Consider the following 24,055-nt stretch of genomic DNA (forward strand, 5'->3'; position numbering starts at 1 on the left):
TTCATTTCCCTCTGGAAAGCGCTTTCTCACAGACGCTACAAAGACCGAAGGGGCAGCCCCTGCCCTGCTACCCTCCAGAGAGCCACCACCACTCTAGAGCCCAGGCTCCTCTGGACGTCATGTGACTTGGAGGACGACTTGCCTTTCTTCTGAAACACGACTACAGACTATAAATTGAAAACACGGGGCTTAGCTGCCCCTCAATAACGACGCAGCCGTCGTTATTGACGACATTATTTACCCTCTCCCAGCCGGCCCGCTGCAAGAAGAATTCCACTTCCTCCCCGGAAAACGCGGCCGAAAGGGGCGGGCTTTCCGCCTGGACCAGGCGCTTCCGCCACCATGGCTTCACGTGGGGTTGTTGGCATTTTCTTCCTCTCTGCTGTCCCCCTTGTGTGTCTGGAGCTGCGGCGTGGGATCCCGGATATAGGTAAGTGTTGTCTTTTTCCCTTCGACAGTCACAGCTGGGTAATTTTCACAGGAATGTTGCATAGAACGACCGCCTCTTCGGCTGCGTGGCTTCGGAGCAGCTTTGACTACAACTCCCAGACTGCATCGCCCCTGCCGCCCCACTTCCGGAGTCGACTTCACTTCGAGGAAGCTTTTCCCTCCAGGTGTGATGGTTTTACGTGTAAGAGGGTAGAGGTAAAGAGCACAGGGGCAATCATACACAGTGCTTTCGCATCCTGGTGAACACTCAAAAGGAAATAAACAGGTTGATAAGATGAAGGCCTTGTGAGAATTTAGGCTGAGAAGTTTTTTGTTTCGGTTTTAGAGACAGTGTCTCACTATGTTGCCCAGGCTCGAACTCCTGGGTTCAAGAGATCCTCCTGCCTCGGCCTCTCAAAGTGCTAGGATTACAGGCCTGCGCCACTGCGCCCGGCCCTGAGGTTTAAATAAGGGGCCACGCCCATGAAAAGCCAGTGGGGGCAGGGAAGGGATGGGGGAGGGGAGAAATATTCTAGGCAAAAAGATTATGACATGTTGGAGGAAAAGGTGAAGGCCATTGTGGCTGAATCAAGGAGAGTTGGGAGGAGGAGGAGGAATTGGCTCAGGATAATAACGTTTATTGAACACCTATTATAAGCCAAACACCAGGTGCTGGTTATTATCTCATTTAATCTGCACTGCAATCAGAGGAGGGTAGGCACTATTATAATCCCCATTTTACAGTTGAGGGAACTGAAATTTAGGGAGGTTAAGTGACTTCCCTAAGGTTTTAAAAAGGTCACTCGATTCTGTATGGAGAATGCTTTGGACAGAAGCTATGGTGGAAGTAGTGAGGCACATCAGGCTTTGGAAGTTGACAGGTGGTGATGATGGCCTGGACTAGAACAGTAACAGAGGAGATGAAATGTAGACAGATTTGGGATATTGACGGAGTAGGATCAACCAACAGGCTTTGTTTATGGGTTGATGTTTGGGGCAAGGGAAAGGAAGGATTCAAGGATGACTGCCTCATGGGGGACTGAGCAGACCTAGGTATTTGGTAGTGCTACTAGTAAAGGGAAAATGGAAAGAAAAACAGTGGAGATGCTGAGAATCGTGACTTGATTTTTGGACGTTTCAGTGATCAGTTTACATGTCTGTTTCCCTTTTTAAGGTCAAATTCTGAAGTTAGAGATCATAATGAAACTTGGCTTTGTGTACTCCCTTTCTCCACCTTTTCTCCCTGCTCACACGGAGTCAGATGCCTAGAAATGTTGCGTGCAATAAGAAATGAAAATAAAATGCTTTAAAAAAATGTACAAAGACTCTTCTGAAGCTTCTCACCCACTTAAGCTGTGTTGGAATATAACAAGACCTTTATCCAAAGGATCAGAAATGTTGAATTCACAGTCACCATTTCCACAATTCACCTGTTTCCTTGTCTTTTCAACATCCACCCCTACTCTGCTCATTTATTATTTTTTGAGACAAGGTCTTGCTCAGTCACCCAGGCTGCAGTGCAGTGGCACGGTCATGGCTTACTGCAGCCTGGACTTCCTGGCTCAAGTGATCCTCCCACCTTAGCCTTCTGAGTAGCTAGGAATACAGGCACCACACCACCATGCCGAGCTAATTTTTTGTATTTTTTGCAGAGATGTGGTTTTGCCATGTTGCCCAGGCTGGTCTGGAACTCCTAGGCTCAAGCAATCTGCCCACTTTGGCCACCCAGAGTGCTGGGATTATAGGTGTGAGCCACCGTGCCCAGCCAGAAATATGCTTCTTGAAGGCAGAGACCAAATGGAATTTATTTTTGTATTCCCAGCACTTACCAGTATCTAGTTTAATAGAACTAGGGACAAGAGTTCTAGAAATTGCACCCGGGCTCCTGGCAGCATCTTTATCGAGTTCTTGAAATTTTCATGGAATTAGCTTCTTTCTCAGAATTCTGAACGAATGATTGTTTCCTTTGGATTGTTTCCCCTTTTTAGTTTTCTTTTTTTAATATATATTTTTTCCTTTTTTTTCTGCTACCTTTGGATTCTTGATAGTGAGCTTCCAATAATTATTTCTTAACAGCATTTAAGTCTGTTTTACACATCATACTTTATACCAGCAGCAGGGCTGGTTATGCCTATACTAATATTCAGACATATATTGAAAAACTAGCCTTGTCTTTTTCTACTGTGTAAAAACCTTTATTGTTAGTACATTTTACTTGTACTTAAGCTAAATTTTTTTTTTTTTTTTTTGAGACGGAGTCTCGCTCTGTCACCCAGGCTGGAGTGCAGTGGTGCAGTCTCAGCTCACTGCAACTTCCGCCTTCTGGGTTCACGCCATTCTCCTGCCTCAGCCTCCTGAGTAGCTGGGACTACAGGCATGCACCACCATGCCCCAGAAAGGAGGCCAAGAAAGGAGGATCATTTGGAAAAAAAATAATAATATTATCTGATGGCCCACATCTGTGGTCCCAGCTACTTGGGAGGCTGACATGGGACGACTGCCTGAGCCCTGGAGGTAGTGGCTGCAGTGACCTGTGATCAACTGCTGCACTCCAGCCTGGGCAAGAGAGTGAGATTCCATCTGAAAGAAAAAAAAAAAAAAAAGGCAAGAATATACATCTGTTTTCAGTTTAAAATAAAACATTTAAGTCTATATATGTTTTTTTCACTCTGTCGCCCAGGCCGGAGTGCAATGGCATGATCTCTGCTCACTGCATCCTCCACCTCCCGGGTTCAAGCATTTCTCCTGCCTCAACCTCCCAAGTGTCTAGTATTACAGGCACCCACCATCATGCCTGGCTAATTTTTGTGTTTTGGTAGAGATGGAGGTTTCACCATGTTGGCCAGGTTGGTCAGGACCTCAGGTGATCCACCCGCCTTGGCCTCCCAAAGTGCTGGGATTACAGGTATGAGCCATCTCGCCCAGCCTGTATATGTGTTTTTCTGATTCCTTCTTTAAGTTTTAGTTAATTGACTAATTACCAGCCTTGATCACATTGGATTCCTCTGTATCTCTGCCATTTATCTTTTGAAAATTAAAAACACAAGAGTAAAAATTCCGGGAGGATGGAAATCATTTTTAACCGAGCTTTGTTTCCTGTCCCTCAACATTTGCCAAATTGTATTATGCAAAGTAGGTAGTTAGATTTTTGCTCAAATAATTTTCACTTTGGTTCCTAATATAAGACCAAATACTGGCTGGGTGCAGTGGTTCATGCCTGTAATCCCAGCACTTTGGGAGGCTGAGGCCAGCGGATCACCTGAGGTCAGGAGTTCGAGACCAGCCTGTCCAACGTGGTGAAACCCCCTCTCTACTGAAAATACAAAACTAGCCAGGCATGGTGGTGCATGCCTGTAGTCTCAGCTACCCAGGAGGCTGAGGCAGGAGAATAGCTGGCACCCAGGAGGCAGAGGTTGCAGTGAGCCAAGATTACGCCACTGCACTCTAGCCTGGGCGACAGAATGAGGCTCCGTCTCAAAATAAATAAATAAATAAACAAATAAAAAGACCAAATACTATATTTTTACTTTTTCCTCCGCAAGCATGTAAATCGTAATTTTACTTACAAATGACTAAATGTCAAGAAATAAAGAAGCACACAGTTGCACAATTTAATTTGAGAAATAAGAATTTGGTGTTTCAGTGAGATTGTTTATCATAGAACTAGAATTTGACACGATATTTTCCTTTTTTCTTTTTTTTTTTTTTGAGACAGAGTCTTTCTCTGTTGCCCAGGCTTTAGTGCTGTGGCACAATCTTGGCTCACTGCAAGCTCTGCCTCACGGGTTCGTGACATTTTCCTGCCTCAGCCTCCCGAGTAGCTGGGACTACAGGTACCCGCCACCACACCTGGCCAATTTTTCGTATTTTTAGTGGAGATGGGGTTTCACCGTGTTAGCCAGGATGGTCTCAATCTCCTGACCTCTGATCTGCCTGCCTCGGACTCCCAAAGTGCTGGGATTACAGGCGTGAGCCACCACGCCCGACCAACACAATGATATTTTCAGTTTTATTTTTAGTTATGTAATTTTCTCTATATGGGAAACTACAACTTATACATCACTGATATTCATAATATAGTGTAGCTGATCGCTCTAATTATAACTGTATTCCTAAGATAGTGTTTATTCTACAATTATGCTCTGTACATTTGTTCTGGAAATGACAACCATCATGAGTTTCAATGCCCAAAGGAGAATACAGTAAGCCTGCTGTATCCCTGAGTTCCACATCCGAGGATTTAAGCGCCTGTGGATTGAGACTATTCAGAAAGGGCTGGGTGCGGTGGCTCACGCCTACCATCCCAAGACCTTGGGAGGCCGAGGCGAGCAGATTGCCTGAGTTCAGGAGTTCAAGACCAGCCTGGACCACATGGTGAGACCCCATCTCTACAAAAAACACAGAAATTAGCTGAGTGTGGTGGTGCATGCCTGTAGTCCCAGCTACTAGGGGGTGCTAAGGCAGGAAGATCGCTTGAGCCCCAGGAAGTTGAGGCTGCAGTGAGCCGTGTTCTCACCACTGCACTCCAGCAGCCTGGGTGGCAGAGCAAGACCAAGAAGAGCAACACCCTCTCAGCTGGGCACGGTGGCTTATGCCTGTAATCCCAGCACTTTGGAAGGCTGAGGTGGGTGGATCACGAGGTCAGGAGATCGAGACCATCCTGGCTAACACGCCACTGCACTCCAGCGTGGACGACAGAGTGAGACTCCGTCTCAAAAATAAATAAATAAATAAATAGAAGAGCAACACCCTGTCTCTTAAAAAAAGAAGGAAAGAAAAGAAAATATTCAGAAAAAAAATGGATAAATGGATGTTTGTCTGTTTGTCCTGAACATCTACAGACTTTTTTCCCCGTCATTAGTCCATAAACAAAGTATAGCAACTATTTATAGAGTCTTTACGTTGTATTGGGTAGTATATGAGTCATTTATAGATGATTTAAAGTATGTGGGAGCATAGACTATATGCAAACACTGTACCATTTTATATCAGGGACTTGAGCATCTGTGGATTTTGGTATACTCAGGAGTCCTGGAACCAATACGCCATGAATACTGAGGGATAACTATATATGAACAAAATCATGAAACAGTTGTATAACTTCTACTATACTTTTTCAGTACAAATAATCTTCTAATGTGTTATAATTTATTAGGAGTATCAAGAAAAATGTTTTGGGTTGGGCATGTTGGCTCACGCCTATAATCCTAGCACTTTGGGAGGCCAAGGCAGGAAGATCACGTGAGCTCAGGTGTTCGAGACCAGCCTAGTCAACATAGTGAGACCTCGTCTCTTAAAACAAAAAAAAAGTTTTGAATTTTAATTTTAGTTTTTTTCCTTTATCAGGAATCAAGGATTTTCTTTTGCTTTGTGGCCGAATTTTCTTACTGCTTGCTCTTCTTACTTTAATTATTTCTGTGACTACCTCATGGCTTAACTCATTTAAATCTTCCCAAGTTTATCTGAAGGGTAAGTTTATTATTTATGCTACCCTTTTATACCATTCTACTCAAATTTATTTATTCTAGAACTTTGTACAGTAAGAGCCATTTTACTATTAATCTGTGATGTGTAGTTTCAGGGACAGTAATCATTACAACTCTAGTCATGCTTTCTTGTGTTGGTTTTTAAAAATTAGTGATGATTGGCCGGGCGAGTGGCTCACGCTTGTAATCCCAGCACTTTGGGAGGCCGAGGCGGGCGGATCACGTGGTGAAACCCTCTCTACTAAAAAACAAAAATTGGCCGGGTCAGTTGGTAACCACACTTGGAGGCCGAGGGGCGGATCACAGGGCGAGATCGAGACCAGGTGAAACCCTCTCAAAAAACAAAAATTACGGCGGTGGGCGGCTATCCCACTAACCGAGAGGCTGAGGCAGAAAAGGGTTAACCGGATTGCAGAGCGATTGCCCACTGCACTCACCTGGTGACAGCAAATGTCTCAAAAAAAAAAAAAAATTGCCGGCGGGTGGGCCTGTTCCCACTACCAGGAGGTGAGGCAGGAGAAGGCGAACCGGAGGCGGAGGGAAATTAGTGATGATTGTTTTGCGTGGACTATATCCCAACATTTTTATGAGAAATCGTACATTTTTCTTATATATGTGTTTTTAAGCTATATCATTTCTAAGTTGTTATACGGTAAATTCCCTAATTTTAAATTGTGTGTTTGTGCTGCTTAACTGCCATTTGATACCTACAGTTTATGAGCTGTTCTACAGAGTGAATGTATCTACCATTAATCTTTTTTCTCTTTTTTTGAGACGGAGTCTCACTCTATCACCAGCTGGAGTGCAGTGGCACGATCTCGGCTCACTGCAACCTCCGCCTCCTGGGTTCAGGCGATTCTCCTGCCTCAGCCTCCCGAGTAGCTGGGACTATAGGTGTGCACCACCATGCCAGCTAAGTTTTGTATTTTTAGTAGACACAGGGTTTCACCACGTTTACCAGGATGGTCTCGATCTCTTGACCTCGTGATCCGCCCGCCTCGGCCTCCCAAAGCTTTGGGATCATAGGCGTGAGACACCACACCCGGCTAATCTACCATTAATCTTGAAAGGCTTTTCATCCTAATGTTTTATTCCATTCCAGCAGTTTTTACTTAGGCACCTTTGTCTTTTATATGTCAATGTTTTTAATTTTAGGAAATCATGTTTGTTTTTAGTTTTTTAATTTGAGACAGAGTCTCGCTCTGTCACCCAGGCTGGAATGCAGTGGCATGCTTGGCTCACTGCAACCTCCTCCTCCCAGGCTCAAGTGATCCTCTTGCCTCAGCTTCCCGAGTAGTCGGGACTACAGGTGTGTACTACTGCACCTGGCTAATTTTTGTAGTTTTTGTAGAGGTGGGATTTCACCATGTCGCGCAGGCTGGTCTCTAGCTCCTGAGCTCAAGTGATCCACCTGCCTCAGTCACCCAAAATGCTGAGATTACAGGCTTGACCCACTTCACCCAGCCTGCTTCATTTTTGATAAGCAAAAGTTTGTGAGTCCTAGAAGCCTTTTAAAATAATATTGTACTTAGCCTCAGAATAGGCGAATCTTAAAACCAAAAACTACATATTTTCTATGCTACTAGGAAGAAGCTCGTCATTAGTGAATTTGGTACATTGTGTTTTGTTTCACTGTTTATTTAAATGTAAGTAAATAAAAGGAAAGTGACCAGTATTTAATGTATAGCCCTTTTAAATTAACTATGAATAAAACCATGATCCTAAAAGGTTATACTATTAAACCCAAACATAAATGACAATGTGATGTGTTAGGGTCTCCCAACCATAGACTTTTTTTTTTGTCGGAGTCTCTTTGAGACGGAGTCTCGCTCTGTCGCCCAGGCTGGAGTGCAGTGGCTCAATCTCGGCTCACTGCAAGCTCCGCCTCCCGGGTTCACGCCATTCTCCTGCCTCAGCCTCTCCGAGTAGCTGGGACTACAGGCGCCCGCCACCACGCCCGGCTAATTTTTTGTATTTTTAGTAGAGACGGGGTTTCACCGTGGTCTCGATCTCCTGACCTCGTGATCCGCCCGCCTCGGCCTCCCAAAGTGCTGGGATTACAAGCGTGAGCCACCGCGCCCGGCCTCCCAACCATAGACTTTAGATTTTTTTCTTTCTTTTGATACATTATTTGATTGGTTATACTTCAAATGAGATACTTGGGAAGTAAAAAGCACTTTTATGTTTTGATGTCCTAGAAGAAGAAAAGAACGAGAAAAGACAAAAACTTGTGAGAAAAAAACAACAAGAAGCACAAGGAGAGAAGGTAAGGCAGAATTTTTAGAGACTTTATGCGTAGAGAAATACAAAAATCTCTGAGGCAATTAAAATTAAGGTCTGTTGCTTCTGTCTTTGTGCTAAGATTTAAAAAAATATATAATGAGGTCAAATTCACGTGACATAAAATTGACCATTTTATTTTACTTATTTATTTTCGAAATGGAGTCTTGCTCTGTCACCTAGGCTGGAGTGCAGTGGCAAAATCTCAGCTCACTGCAATCTCTGCCTCCCAGGTTCAAGCGATTCTCCTGCCTCTGCCTCGCAAGTAGCTGGGATTACAGGCGCACACCACCACACCCAGCTAATTTTTGTATTTTTAGTAGAGATATGGTTTTACTGTGTTGGCCAGGCTGGTCTTAAACTCCTGACTTCAGGTGATCGCCTGCCTCGGCCTCCCAAAATGCTGGGATTACAGGCATGAGCCACCATGCCCAGCCAAAATTGACCACGCTGTTCAGCGACATTTAGTACATTCACAGGGTTGTACAACTACCACCTCTGTTCCATCTCCTGTAAAGAAAACCGTATACTCTTTAAACAGTCACTCCCCACTCTGCCCTCATCCCATCCTCTGGAAACCACCAATCTGCCTTCTGTTGGTACGGATTTACCTATTGTGGATGAATAATATTCCACTGAATAGATATACCACTGTGGTTTTTTTTTTTTTTTTTTGAAACTGGGCCTCTCTCTGTTGCCAGGCTGGGGTGGAGTGGTACAACCATACCTCACTGTCGCCTCAAATTCCTGGGTTCATGGGATCTTCCTGCCTCAGCTTCCCGGGTAGCTGGAACTACAGGCACACACACACCACCATGCTCAGCTAATTTTAAAAAAATTTTGGGCCAGGCGCAGTGCCGCATGCCTGTAATCCCAGCACTTTGAGAGGCTGAGACGGGTGGATCACAAGGTCAAGAGATCGAGACAATCCTGGCCAACAAGGTGAAACCCTGTCTCTACTAAAAATACAAAAATTAGCTGGGCGTGTTGGCGGGCACCTGTAGTCCCAGCTACTTGGGAGATTGAGGCAGGAGAATCACTTGAACCCAGGAGCCAGAGGTTGCAGTGAGTGGAGACTGCACCACTGCACTCCATCCTGGATGACAGAGTGAGACTCCATCTCAAAATAAAAACAAAAAGAAAGGACGTTGGCTTCCCTCTCCAGATTTAAGACCCGAAATTCTGAAGATGGCACTTGGTTTCCCATTTGTGGCAAATCCTTGGAGTTGCCATACCGGCATTCAATTTGAATCAGGATAGGAAAAGTAGATCCTTCCATTCTCTCAGGAAATGGGATTGTTCCCAGCATGAAAACGACAACCTGGTTGATACTTTCATAATCAGGCAGGTCAAAAACAAATGCCTGTCCAGCTTGCTGTCCAGCTGTCGGCACGAGCCTCCCCGCAACCAAGCAGCCAAACAGGGTGGCAGTGGCTCTGTTCAGCCAGCAGGGCTCTTACTTGGTTCTTATTAACAACTTTATAGACAGCGTACATTTTTAGGAACATTAATGTATAGTAACAACACCTAATTTGTTGTTTTGAACAGGCCAGCAGATACATAGAGAATGTTTTAAAACCTCACCAGGAAATGAAATTGAGAAAACTGGAGAAGCGCTTTTATCAAATGACGGGTGAAGCCTGGAAATTAAGCAGTGGTCACAAACTTGGGGTTGGAAAATATTCTTATTTTATATTTTGAATCCTCTATGTTTCCTATTACATGATTGATTTTTAATTGAAAATGATATTGGTCTGCTTTTAGGAGTTTTTATTGATAATGATTGTGTATCAGTTTTTGTTCAGCATACTTGTTTATCACATGGTTAAGGGGTTGGTCTTTTTTTTTGTTTTTTTTTTTGAGATGGAGTCTTGCTCTGTTTCCCTAGGCTGGAGTTCAGTGGCACAATCTCGGCTCCACTGCAAGCTCCGCCTCCCAGGTTCACGCCATTCTCCTGCCTCAGCCTCCCGAGTAGCTGGGACTACAGGTGCCCGCCACCATGCCCAGCTAATTTTTTGTATTTTTAGTAGAGACGGGATTTCACTGTGTTAGCCAGGATGGTCTCAATCTCCTGACCTCATGATCCACCCGCCTCAGCCTCCCAAAGTGCTGGGATTACAGGTGTGAGCCACCGCACCCAGCTGGTCTGTTTTTAAAAGACAGTCTCTCTTTGTTGCCCTGGCTGGGGTGCAGTGGCACGATCATAGCTCACTGCAGCCTCAAATTCCAGGGCTCAAGGGATCCTTCTGCCTCAGCTTCTTAAGTAGCTGGGACTACAGGTGCACCCTACCATGGACTGCACCTGGCTGGTTAAGTGGTTTTTGGTGCCTAAAGAGCATATAACTTGGTTACTTAAAAAGTTGTTGTGGTGGCTCACGCCTGTAATCCCAGCAATTTGGGAGGATGAGGCAGGCAGATTGCTTGAGACCAGGAGTTTGAGACCAGCCTAGGCAACATAGGAAGACCCTGTCTCTACCAAAAAAAAATTAAAATTAGCCAGACGTGGTAGTGTGTGGCTGTAGTCTCAGCTACTTGGGAGGTTGAGGCAGGAGGATCAATTGAGCCCAGGAGGTCAAGAGGCTGCAGTGAGCCATGACTGTACCACTGCACTCTAGCCTGGGAGACAAGAGCAAGACCCTTTCTCCAAAAAAAAAAAACAAAAACAAAAAACAAAGATATATCTTATGTGACATAAGATAGTCTTTAAAACTGTCAAATAAATTGCTATTGTCTGAGGACAAGAACATTCTGATCTTTCCTCAGGTCAAGATCTCCAAGGTATTAAGCTCATGTTATATATGTTATTATATATGATATATTCTGATTTTTAAGTCAAATTAAACTTTGGTTATGTTTTCCTTCAGCATTGAATATGAATTTTGTCAGTTTCTATAGAAGTTTACAAGTTTTTTTTTTTTTTTTTTTGAGGCTGAGTCTCACTCTGTTGCCCAAGCTGGAGTGCAGTGGCACCATCTCAGCTCACTGCAACCTCTGCCTCTCAGGTTCAAGCAATTCTTCTGCCTCAGCTAATTTTTGTTTTTGAGACAGTCTCTCTCCATCGCCCAGGCTGGAGTGCAGTGGTGCGATCTCAGCTTACTGCAACCTCTGCCTCCTAGGCTCAAGTGATTTTCCTGCCTCAGTCTCCTGAGTAGCTGGGATTACAGGTACCTGCCACTGCGCCTGGCTAATTTTTGTATTTTTTTTAGTAGAGATGGGATTTCACCATGTTGGCCAGGCTGGTCTCAAACTCCTGACCTCTAGTGATCTGCCCATCTCGGCGTTCCGAAATGCTGGGATTACGGGCGTGAGCCACTGTACCTGGCCAATTTTTGCATTTTTTTAGTACAGATTGGGTTTCACTGTGTTAGCAGGCTGGTCTTGAACTCCTGACTTCAGGTGATCTGCCCTCCTCAGTTTCCCAACGTGCTGGGATTACAGGTGTGAGCCACAGCACCCGGCTCAAGCCTCATGTTTTCTTGTCCACGGAGATAATGCTTTAATTTTTTGGGTCTCATAATGGCTTGCTAATATTTTTCTACTGATAATGCCATAAGGGTAAAAAAAAGGAAAAAGGAAAAACAATTGTGAATAGAATAAAGTTGATAGAAAACATCTCTTTAGAAATTGTCTGTTGTGTTTGACCAGGGTGATGAAGGTACAAGTCAGACATCTTTGGAAATACCAAACAGAGAAGCAGCAAAGAGCCAGAACTTGCTTAAACCTTTAATTGAATTTCCATCTCCTGCTGAACAGCCCACGTGCAAGGAGGTAAAGTACTTCATGCCTCTCATTGAATTGTGTCTATGTGCAGCAGGAGTATTGAACTCTGGGTGAGGTGGTGTACTGGGTGAAGATCAGGACTGGCCTTTCATCCAGATGGTGTTTTCCTACTGCCTTACAAAGCGATCACCCAAGAATAGGCCGGGCGCGGTGGCTGACACCTGTAATCCCAACACTTTGGGAGGCCGAGGACGATGGAGGTTGAGACCAGGAGTTTGAGACCAGCCTGGCCAACATGGTGAAACCCCATCTCTATTTAAAAAAAAAAAAAAAAAAAAAAAAGAATAATTTTCCCTGTTCAATATTAATAATGTTCTGAATCCAACTTGGAAGCAATAAAGACAAATGACAATAGGTTTAGAAAATACTCAATTCTTAGCCAGGCATGGTGGCTCACGCCTGTAATCCCAGCACTTTGGGACACCAAGGCAGGCAGATCATCTGAGGTCAGGAGTTCAAGACCAGCCTGGCCAACATAGTGAAACCCCATCTCTACTAAAAATACAAAAAAATTAGCTGGGTGTGGTGGCAGGCACCTGTAATCCCAGCTACTGAGAAGGCTGAGACAGGAGAATCGTTTGAACCTGGGAGGTGGAGGTTGCAGTGAGCCAAGATTGCACCATTGCACTCCCGAGTAGCTGGGACTACAGGCGCCCGCCACCACGCCCGGCTAATTTTTTGTATTTTTTAGTAGAGATGGGGTTTCACCGTGTTAGCCAGGATGGTCTCGACCTCCTGACCTTGTGATCTGCCCACCTCAGCCTCCCAAAGTGCTGAGATTACAGGCGAGAGCCACCGCGCCAGCTCATATACACATTTTAACATGAATATGAACTTTTTATCACTCACACTCCCAGGTGACTGCCAGAAACCATTCACTTTGGTTGCTTTTGGACAACAATAGTGAAACTCCATCTCAAAACAAAAAACAAAAAGGGCTGGGCGTGGTAGCTCATGCCTGTAATCCCAGCAGTTTGGGAGGCCGAGGTGGGTGGATCATGAGGTCATGAGTTCAAGACCAGCCTGGCTAAGATGGTAAAACCCCATCTCTACTAAAAATACAAAAAATTTAGGCGGGCGTGGTGGCGGGCGCCTGTAGTCCCAGCTACTCGGGAGTGCAATGGTGCAATCTTGGCTCACTGCAACCTCCACCTCCCAGGTTCAAACGATTCTCCTGTCGCATCCTTCTTCGTAGCTGGGATTACAGGTACCTAAATATTGGCGAGATCGCCACTGTACTCCATCTTGTGAGACAGAGTCTCACTCTGTCACCCAGGCTGGAGTACAGTGGCGAAATCTCAGCTCACTACAGGCTCCGCCTCCTGGGTTCACACCATTCTCACCATTCTCCTGCCTCAGCCTCCTGCGTAGCTGGGACTGTAGGCGCCTGCCACCACGCCCGGCTAATTTTTTGTATTTTTAGTAGAGACGAGGTTTCACCATGTTAGCCAGGATGGTCTCGATCTCCTGACCACGTGATCCGCCCACCTCAGCCTCCCAAAGTGCTGGGATTACAGGCGTGAGCCCCTGCGCGTGGCTGAAAATACTCAATTCTTTTTAAGGAATTTGATTATGTAAAAATGAAAAATATAATGCTTACAAAGGGAAGCATTCCTATTAACTTAAGAACGTTATCAAGCCCTATCTTGTGAGTGGCTAATAGCTGTTATTAACATGAGTGTATAATTTTCCTTACTGGCCCTTCTAGGGAATATATTAGCAATCAGTCACTTTGGATTAGTGCCCAGGTTTATTATACATGTTGTTCATTCAAATCTTCAATCCCTAACTTAATTCCAATTGGAGCTGGAAAAGATTAGAAATAAGAAATCCATTTTTACCGGGCCCTTAGGGAAAGCTGGGAGGCTGTCTATTCCCTGAAAATAGTTTCTAAGATATTGCTTCTCAATCTGAGATTTCCTGGTCCCATAGTGGAGATTGAACAGGGGAATCAGATTATTGAACTATCACTGACCTTTGAAAAAGATCGATATGAACTAAATGGACTGATTAAAAATTCACGTTTGTGTTTTGTTAATGACACTATCTTATGCTGATGGCAGATTTTACTTGACAGTCACATATGCTTTTGATACCAAAGGAAAACAAATGAGTTATTTAGTAAATGCAAGTAAGGTTAGATTAAATGTTATAAAATATAGTCTATGGTATTAATAAAGAGAGTTCCTGGAGATGAAGTCGTTGGTAACAAATGTTTTAATGAAAGAAAATGGTCTAAATATCTGGATTATTTTATTTTTATTTTTTTGAGACAGAGCCTCACTCTGTCACCCAGGCTGGAGTGCAGTGGCGCAGTCATGGCTCACTGCAATCTCTGCCTCCTGGGTTCAAGAGATTCTCATGCCTCAACCTCCTGAGTAGCAGGATTACAGGTGTGCGCCACCACGCCTGGCTCATTTTTGTATTTTTAGTAGAGATGGGGTATTACCATGTTGGCCAGGCTGGTCTCAAACTCCCGACCTCAGGTGATCTGCCTGCCTCAGCCCCCGAAAGTGCTGGGATTACCCGCGTGAGCCACCGCACCCAGCCCAATATCTGGATTCTTAATAGATTAATGGAAATAGGGAAACATGAGTAAATGACAAAAGCAACCAAAGTGAATGGTTTCTGGCAGTCACCTGGGAGTGTGAGTGACAAAAAGTTCATATTCATGTTAAAATGTGTATATGAGCTGGCGCGGTGGCTCTTGCCTGTAATCTCAGCACTTTGGGAGGCTGAGGCAGGCAGATCACAAGGTCAGGAGGTCGAGACCATCCTGGCTAACACGGTGAAACCCCATCTCTACTAAAAAATACAAAAAATTAGCCGGGTGTGGTGGCGGGCGCCTGTAGTCCCAGCTACTCGGGAGGCTGAGACAGGAGAATGGCGTGAACCCAGGAGGCAGAGCTTGCAGTGAGCCAAGATCGCGCCACTGCATTCCAGCCTGGGCGACAGAGTGAGACTCTGTCTCAGAAAAATAAATAAATTTAAAAAATAAAATAAAATGTGTATATGTTTGAAGCAAAATAATTCTGGGGTCTTATTGAGTTTTTTTGTTTTGTTTTTTTTTTTTAAGACAGAGGCTTGCTCTGTCACCCAGGCCAGAGTGCAGTGGCACAACCTCAGCTCACTGCAACCTCTGCTTCATGGGTCCCAAGCGATTTTCCTGCCTCAGCCTCCCGTGTAGCTGGGATTATGGGCACCCACCATCATGCCTGTATAATTTTTGTATTTTTGTAGAAATGAGGTTTCACCATGTTAGCTGCACTGATCATGAACTCTTGACCTCAAGTGATCCACCTGCCTTGGCCTCCCAATGTGTTGGGATTACAGGCATGAGCCACTGTGCCCAGCTGATTCATGTTAATATTTATCCTGTTTTTATGTATATGTATGTGAATATGCATACACAATCATATATATATATATATATTTTTTTTTTTTTTTAAGTGACAGGGTCTTGCTTTGTTGCAATGGTTGGCCTTGAACTTCTGAGCTCAAGTGATCCTCCTGCCTCAGCCTCCTGAGTTGCTGGGATTACGGACAGGAGCCACTGCATCTGGCTTGCTTTTCTACATAGTACATTTTTATATATTAGTAATATTTTGGAACATAATAGAAGCAAAATCCTTTAAGTATGTATAGATTGGGAGCTATTATCTCAAATCCTATTTTTATGATTAATTTTTAGCACACTTGCCCAAAAATGTTTATTAATTGAGCTATTTTCATTATAAACTCTTTATAGATGTATAAAGAAAAGATTGAAGCAAGCTTAGACGTGTGTCTAAACTCTGTATGGAGAGGAACTCTTCTCATTGACACTTTTGTTTGCTTCTTGAAAATGTTTACATTCCTCTTACCAGTACTTTTCTTTAGATTCCTGATTCACCTGAAGAACCTTCTCAAACAGCAGAAGAAGTAAGTCTATTTTTCTCTTCGAAAATTAAACTTATTTTCTATTTTCTTTGCTTGACATCCATTAAATATGTCTTATCTAAACTTGGGTTTAGAGAGAAATGATAGCATAAGTGTTGATGTGATTATACTGTAACTAGGTCTTTTTTAGAACATAGAGACAGGGTCTCACTATGTTGCCTAGGCTGGCCTTGAACTCCTGGGCTCAAGTGATCCACCCACCTCAGCCTCCTGAGTAGCTGGGTCTTATTTGGAATGTAGTGTAGTATCAAATTCCTCAACATGAGTCCTATTTTGCAAGGCTGCTGTCTGCTGAGTTGTCTTTTTTATTTTTTGAGATGAAGTCTCACTCTTGTCACCCAGGCTGGAGTGCAATGGCATGATCTCAGCTCACTGCAATCACCGCCTCCTGAGTTCAAGTGATTCTCCTGCCTCAGTCTCCCAAGTAGCTGGGATTACAGGCATCTGCCACCACATCGGGCTAGTTTTTGTATTTGTAGTAGAGTCGGGGTTTCGCCATGTTGGCCAGGCTGGCCTGGAACTCCTGACCTCAGGTGATCTGCCTGTCTTGACCTCCCAAAGTGCTGGAATTACACCCACCCACTGCCTCAGGCATAGGATATATGTGGGCTTTTCCAGAACTTTAGGTCAGAAAATGCGTTGCGTACTAAAACAGAATCCAAGTAGGCGTATGTCCCAGCACTTTGGGAGGCCGAGAGGGGAGGATTACTTCAGCTTAGGAATTCAAGACCAGCCTGGGCAACGTAGTGAGACCCTGTCGCTACAAAAAGGAAAAAAAAAAAGGAAAAAAAACTAGGCAAATGACTTCAAATTGCAGTTCTCCTTTTCAAAGGAGAAAATGAAGAGGGCAACTACTTTGTAGATGTTTTAATTTAGGGGTGGTTTGCTGTTGGGGGCTGGGCTGGGACTGATCCCCAACTCTGTGTCAAGCTGCCTTCTTCCCGGTTGCTGGGTCATAGTCCGTGGTGCCTTCCTGTCCCTGGCCACCCTACTTATAGACACTTCCTAATGTATGGGGAGCACACACGTGTCTTGAAAGCCATTAAGTCATTTGGGCAATAAATCCAGAAGGAGAACCTACTTCTTGGGGCTTGGCAACAGTTATACTCCTTAGAAACCTTTTTTTTTTTTTTTTTTTAAGAGACGGGCTTTTGCTCGGTCTCATAGGCTGGAGTGCCTTGGCACGATCATAGCTGTCTGCATCTTCAACCTCTCAGGCTCAAGTGATCCTCCTACCTTAGTGTCCCAAGTAACTAGGACTGCAGGCACATGCCACCAGCCCTAATTTTTAAATTAAAAAAAAAAAATTATTTTTGGTAAAGAGTGGGTCTCACTGTATTGCTCAGGCTGGTCCGACTCCTGGTCTCAAGTGATCCTCTCACCTTGGCCTCCCCAAGTGGTGGGATTATAGGTGTGAGTCACTGTGCCTGATGGGAAAGTGTTTTGTTTTTGTTTTTGTTTTTTTTGAGACCGAGTCTCACCATGTTGCTCAAGCTGGAGTGCAATGGCACGATCTCGGCTCTCTGAAACCTCTGCTTCCAGGTTCAAGCCATTTTCCTGCCTCAGCCTCCTGAGTAGCTAGGACCACAGGTGTGCACCACAACGCCTGGCTAATATTTGTATTTTTAGTAGAGATGGGGTTTCACCATGTTGGCCAGGCTGGTCTTGAATTCTTGACCTCAAGTGATCCGCCCACCTCCGCCTCCCAAAGTGCTGGGATTACAGGCCTGAGCCACTGTACCTGGCCTGATTGGAAATATTTTCTAACATAGCTTTCCTGAGAGGGAGGGGTGCTGCTCTAAAACCACCACTTATGCGTAATATGATACCCACATAACTCCCAGCACAGTTAATGACCATGGTAGTCATAAAGGGTTTCTTGACAGGTGAAAAATAAACACTAATTTGTCATCTTCTCATTTTATAATGTCTTTTTTTTTTTTTTTAAACAGTCTTGCTCTGTCATCCAGGCTGGGGTGCAGTAGCGTGATCACAGCTTACTGCTGCCTCAGATTCCCTGGGCTCAGGCTATTCTCCCACTTCAACCTCCCAAGTAGCTGGGACTAGAGGCGTGCACCACTACATCTAGCTAATTTTTCTATTTTTTGTGGCGGGGGGTGTCTCCAACTCCTGGCCTCAAGTGGTCTGCCTGTCTCAGCCTCCCAAAGTCCTGGGATTACAGGCGTGAGCCACCACCATGCCCTACCTATGTCTTTTAATAATTAGCAAAGCAGCATTTAAGTCCTTTTTAGCTGCTTAGCTGTTTTATGGAATGAAAGGAATTGCAAAGAGCAATGGATCGGAGTTCTTATGTGAATCTTTCTTCCTTAGGTAGTTACTGTTGCTCTCCGATGTCCCAGTGGGAATGTCCTGAGGAGAAGGTTTTTGAAGTCCTACAGCTCACAGGTAAGTGAAGGAATTCACATTTTGAGAAATATCTTTGTCGAGTTTGGCAGTAGTTTATTCACATGCCGTGGGGAAGGTGTGATCACACTGTCATCTGCACCTCCCATCAGGTATGGATAAAGGACATTTCCAGGTACTCTACATTGCAGAAATTTGGCTAACTAGGCATGCCTGCTGGATGTCTCTGAATTATGATCTCTGCATTCACATTTTACTCATTCTTTCCCTTTGGTGTATTTTTCCTTTGTTGTTTGCTTTCATTACATTTTCATAATTTAATGGGCAAGATGCTTTTAAATCCTTAGGAAGTAGCCACTATTAACTTTAGACTTTTTTTTCTTTTAAAAACAATACTGTGGGCTGGGTGCAGTGGCTCACGTCTGTAATCCCAACACTTTGGGAGGCCAAGGCGGGCAGATCACTTGAGGTCAGGAGTTCGAGACCAGCCTGGCCAACATGGTTAAACCCCATCTCTACTAAAAATAAGAAAATTAGCCAGGCATGGTGGCGGACGCCTGTAATCCCACCTAATCGGGAGGCTGAGGTGGGAGAATCACTTGAACCTGGGAGGTGGAGGTTGCAATGAGCTGAGATCGTGCCACCGCACTCCAGCCTGCGTGACAGAGCATGATTCTGTCTCAAAAATAATAAATAATAAAAACAATACTGTGGTTGTTAGTGATAATTTGGAAAATGTGGAAAAGTAGAGAGAGAAAAAAATTTGATCTGTAGTCTCATGCCAAAACCAGTTACTAACATTTCGGTATATTTCCATCTCTTAAGTACATTTAAACATATAATTACGTGTGCATTAAAAATATATGTAAATAATTTTCTGTCCTGTTTGTTGTATTTAACCTTCAATGACAAGAATGCTATAAACCATAATGGAAAATACTGGATTTGACTACATAAAAATTCCGACCAGGTGCGGTGGCTCATTCCTGTAATCCCAGCACTTTGGGAGGCCGAGGTGGGTGGATCATAAGGTCAGGAGATCGAGACCATCCTAACATGGTGAAACCCTGTCTCTACTAAAAATACATAAAAATTAGCCAGGCATGGTGGCGGGCGCCTGTTGTCCCAGCTACTCGGGAGGCTGAGGCAGGAAATGGCGTGAACCCAGGAGGCGGAGCTCGTAATGAGCTGAGATCACGCCACTGCACTCCAGCCTGGGGGACAGAGTGAGACTTCATCTCAAAAAAAAAAAATAAAAAAAAAAAAAATAAAAATAAAAATTCCATAAAGAAACTGTTCATAAAGTTTAGAATTTTTTTTTTTTTTTTTTTTTTGAGACAGAATCTTGTTCTGTCACCCAGGTTGGAATGGAGTGGTGTGATCTCTGATCACTGCAACTTCCATCCCCTGGTCTCAAGCATTTCTTGTGCCTCAGCCTCCTGAGTAGCTGGGACCAGAGGCATGCACCACCGTTCCTGGCTAATTTTTTATTTTTAATAGAGATGGGGTTTTGACATGTTGGCCAGGCTGGTCTCAAACTCCTGGGCTCAAGTGATCCGCCCACCTTGGCCTACCCAAGTGTTGGGATTACAGGTGTGACCCACCACGACCAGCCCATTTTAGTATTTATGTATGATAGTTATTTTTTATAAGGAACTTAAGGAAGAGATAAACACCTCAGTAGACTGGCAGGGAAAGAAGCACATGAATATCACGATTTCCTAAAGAAGACTCAGTGATAGATAAATATATGAAAAAAATGTTTTGCCTCACATAGAATCAATGAAGTACAAATAAAATGAAACAGTATTTTCTACTTAGCTAGACTGTCAAATATTAAAAAGAAATAGTACCCAGATTTGGCAAATGTGTTAGGAAAACAGGGATTCTTAAAACTTTAATAGTTTTTTGGCCGGGTACCATGGCTCATGCCTGTAATCCCAGCACTTCGGGAGGCTGAGGCAAGCGGATCACGAGGTCAAGAGATCGAGACCATCCTGGCCAACATGGTGAAACCTTGTGTCTACTGAAAATACAAAAATTAGCTGGACGTGATGGTGCGTGCCCGTAGTCCCAGCTACTCGGGAGGCTGAGGCAGGAGAATTGCTTGAACCCAGGAGGCAGAGGTTGCAGTGAGCCAAGATCGTGCCACTGCACTCCAGTCTGGGAGACAGCAAGACTCCATCACAAAAAACAAAATAAAACAAAACCTTTAATATTTTTTATTTTTTAAAAATAGAACAGGTCTCACTATGCTGACCAGGCCAATCTTGAACTCCTGGGCTCAAATGATTCTCCTGCCTCATCCTTCCAAAGTGCTGGGATTACAGGTGTGAGCCACTGTGCCCGGCCATCATAACTCGTTAATGTGAATGTAAATAGGATCAGTGTTCCTGACAGATAATTTACTATTATTTTTATTTATTTTTGTGAGATTGGTTCTCACTCTGTCACCAAGGCTGAAGCACAGTGGTACAATCACAGCTCACCGAAACCTTGACCTCCCCGGACTCAGGTGATCCTTGCACCTCAGCCTCCTGAGTAGCTGGGATTATAGGCATGCACCACCAGGCCTGGCTAATTTTTGTATTCTGTGTAGAGACTGGGTTTCGCCATGTTACCCAGGCTGGTCTCAAACTTCTGTGCCATTATATGTTTGGGGAAAAAAATTATATATATATATATACACACACATATACGTATATATGTGTGTGTGTGTGTGTGTGTGTGTGTGTGTGTGTATATATATAGTTTTGAGACCGAGTCTTGCTCTGTCACCCAGGCTGGAGTGCGGTGGTGGGATCTCGGCTCACTGCAACCTCCACCTCATGGGTTCAAATTATTCTCCCTCCTCAGCCTCCTGAGGGCTTGGGATTACAGGTGCCTGCCACCATGCCTGGCTAATTTTTGGCTGGGCGCAGTGGCTCACGGCCATAATCCCAGCACTTTGGGAGGCCCAGGCAGGCAGATCACTTGAGGTCAGAAGTTGAAGACCAGCCTGGCCAACATGGTGGAACCCCGTCTCTACTAAAAATACAAAAATTAGCCGGGCGTGGTAGTGGGCACCTGTATAATCCAAGCTACTCTTGAGGCTGAGGCAGGAGAATCGCTTAAACCCAGGTGGTAGAGGTTCAGTGAGTCGAGATCATGCCATCGCACTCCAGCTTGGGTGACACAGCGAGACTCCCATCTCAAAAAAAAAAAAAAAAAAAAAAAGAATATTCCTATCTCTAAACTCATGGCAAACTATTTTCATTTAAGTTCTAGAAAGTTTCTTTGAAAGGTATGAAAATTCTGTCTCATTACTCCTAGGGATATGATTTTACATTGACAAAATTATAAAATGTTATGGTGGTCTAAAGGGACACGGTGTGTAAAGTATTTGATAATGACTAAGCCAAGCTTTTTATCTTCTAGGTCTTATTTGACTGGATGACAAGAATTGGGTACCACACATCTCTATACAGCCTTTCTACTTCCTTTCCCAGACGGCCTCTGGCAGTGGAGGGAGGCCAGTCGCTGGAGGACATAGGAATAACTGTGGACACTGTACTCATCCTGGAGGAGAAGGAGCAGACCAACTAGGAAGGAAGGGAGAGCTCCCTGTTTGCATGAAGTCACTTATGCCATGACCTTCTGGCACAATAAAGGCTTCACTTTCAGATCACACCATACCTTGATTGTGCTCATGGCAGTAAACTTCGAACATTGATATCCATGGGACTAGGATTAGAAAAGGATTGCTTTCTGCACATAATAATCTGTGGACTGTGCCATTTTACAATGTAACAAATGAGAATGAGGTAGAAATGTATGCAGTAAGGCACTCAGTAATTGGTATTTTTTCCCAGCTGACATGATTTCTCAGTGTTAGAAAACAAACCCGTAGAACTTTGCTTTCTGCCTCTTCAGTCCATCTTAGCACACAATATTTCATGATTCAAATTCTTCAAAGTCTTATAAGCAGGAATGTTTATTCTGCTGTATTTCTGTGCAATTAAAAACTTGGAAGAAGCTTCAAAGCTCTTGGAGGCTTTAAAGTTCTTTCTGTTGGGTATGCATTACAGTTTACTTAACTGATGTTTGTGATTTATATAATTTTCCCATGTATTAAATGTTACAAAGTTCCAAATGAATCAGTATTTTAAAAAATAAAACTATGAAAGCATTAAAATATAGGTGAATTTTTAAAGCTGTATCTGATCATTTCCCTCTCCTGCTTATAAGCCTATAATGATAAAGTCATGCACTGTAACACTAAGTTCAGACTCCAAGTGTGGTTATAAAAGGCTTTTAACTTTGTTCTACTCACTCCTTTTTTTTCTCATGCTCTGTTTTAAGTCTGCTCAGGCCGGGTGTGGTGGCTCACGCCTGTAATCCCAGCACTTCTTTTGAGAGGCCGAGGCGGGTGGATCATGAGGTGAAAAAATTGAGACCAGGCAGGGCACAGTGGCTCACCCCCGTTATCCCAGCACTTTGGGAGGCCAAGGCGGGTGGGCCATGAAGTCAGGAGTTCAACACCAGCCTGGCCAAGATGGCGAAACCCCATCTCTACTAAAAATACAAAAATTAGCCAGGTGCCGTAGCAGGCGCCTATAATTCCCAACTACTCAGGAGACTGAGGCAGGAGAATCCCTTGAACCCGGCCAGCAGAGGTTTCAGTGAGCTTAGATCATGCCACTGCACTCCAGACGGCGACAGAGTGAGACTGTGTCTCAAAAAAAAAAAAAAAAAGAGTTCAAGACCAGCCTGATCAACATGATGAAACCCCATCTCTACTAAAAATACAAAAATTGGCCGGGCGCAGTGGCTCACGCTTGTAATCCCAGCACTTTGGGAGGCCAAAGTGGGCAGATCACGAGGTCAGGAGATTGAGACCATCCTGGCTAACACAGTGAAACCCCCGTCTCTACTAAAAATACAAAAAATTAGCTGGGCATGGTGGCGGGCGCCTGTAGTCCCAGCTACTCGTGAGGCTGAGGCAGGATAATGGCGTGAACCTGGGAGGTGGGGCTTGCAGTGAGCCGAGATCGCGCCACTGCACTCCGGCCTGGGCGACAGAGCGAGACTCCGTCTCAAAAAAAAAAAAAAAAAAATCTGCTCATCTGGCTCTCCTGGGCGTTCCCTGTATACCCTTCTGTAGAATTTATCACACTGTATTATAGCTATGTCTTGTTTTCTCAACAGGCAATTCCTCAAAGGCAGGGACTGTCTTTTTTTGACCCCGGAAGTACCTACTGTATGTTAGATACTTAATACTTCTTTGAAAATAAACAGTAAGTTGTCTCGACCTTAAATTAGGGGTGGGAGGGCAGGTTGGTTCTAGAATATCTCATTGAAAAAAATGAGGCCAGGCGCGGTGGCTCATGCCTGTAACCCCAGCACTTTGGGAGGGCAAGATGGGCAGATTGCTTGAGCCCAGGAGTTCAAGACCAGCCTGGGCAACTTGGTGAAACCCTGTCTCTACAAAGAATACAAAATACAAAAATTACAGAATACAAAAATTAGCCAGGCATGGTGGCATGTGCCTGTAGTCCCAGCTACTAGGGAGGCTAAGGTGGGAGGATCACTTGAGTCTCAAAAAAAAGTGGTAGTACATCACTTCTGAGATTAGGTTATAATAGACCATGGCTGTCCTGGTGGTCTCTCTTGGGTCCCTAGCTCTGGGGGAAGAAGTCCTGTTAGTGGCCCCACGGAGAGGCCCACACAGCAAGGAACTGAAGCTTTCTGCCCACAGCAACGAGAGAAATCTTAGAGGTAGCCCTCAGGTCCCAGCC

At 44.3% G+C, this 24,055-nt stretch overlaps 1 protein-coding gene across 5 annotated transcripts; it reads left to right on the forward strand.

Moving 5' to 3' along the window:
• Positions 1–22,540, forward strand: UBXN8 (UBX domain protein 8). 5 transcript variants are annotated; one of them, XM_032143969.2, is made up of 8 exons: positions 1–430; positions 5,776–5,898; positions 8,114–8,181; positions 9,744–9,866; positions 11,841–11,963; positions 15,855–15,896; positions 18,246–18,320; positions 21,696–22,540. In XM_032143969.2, the coding sequence occupies exons 1-8, from the start codon at positions 343–345 to the stop codon at positions 21,861–21,863; spliced, it is 810 nt and encodes a 269-aa protein (XP_031999860.1). In that variant the 5' UTR covers positions 1–342; the 3' UTR covers positions 21,864–22,540. The 5 variants fall into 5 exon arrangements, with proteins under 5 accessions (XP_031999860.1, XP_058289622.1, XP_031999861.1 ...); XM_032143971.2 differs by having other exon boundaries at positions 342–614; XM_058433639.1 differs by lacking the exon at positions 9,744–9,866.
• The last annotated feature ends 1,515 nt before the right edge of the window (positions 22,541–24,055 follow it).

Source organism: Hylobates moloch, unplaced genomic scaffold (assembly GCF_009828535.3).
Source record: "Hylobates moloch isolate HMO894 unplaced genomic scaffold, HMol_V3 SCAFFOLD_22, whole genome shotgun sequence".
NCBI classification, from domain to species: domain Eukaryota; kingdom Metazoa; phylum Chordata; class Mammalia; order Primates; family Hylobatidae; genus Hylobates; species Hylobates moloch.

Excerpts from the sequence above, each read along its gene's own strand:
- UBXN8 (XM_032143969.2), top strand. The coding sequence starts at position 343 with ATGGCTTCACGTGGGGTTGTTGGCATTTTCTTCCTCTCTGCTGTCCCC. Across the intron at positions 431-5,775 it reads GCGTGGGATCCCGGATATAG|GAATCAAGGATTTTCTTTTG; the intron begins GTAAGTGTTGTC and ends TTCCTTTATCAG. Across the intron at positions 18,321-21,695 it reads TGAAGTCCTACAGCTCACAG|GTCTTATTTGACTGGATGAC; the intron begins GTAAGTGAAGGA and ends TTTATCTTCTAG.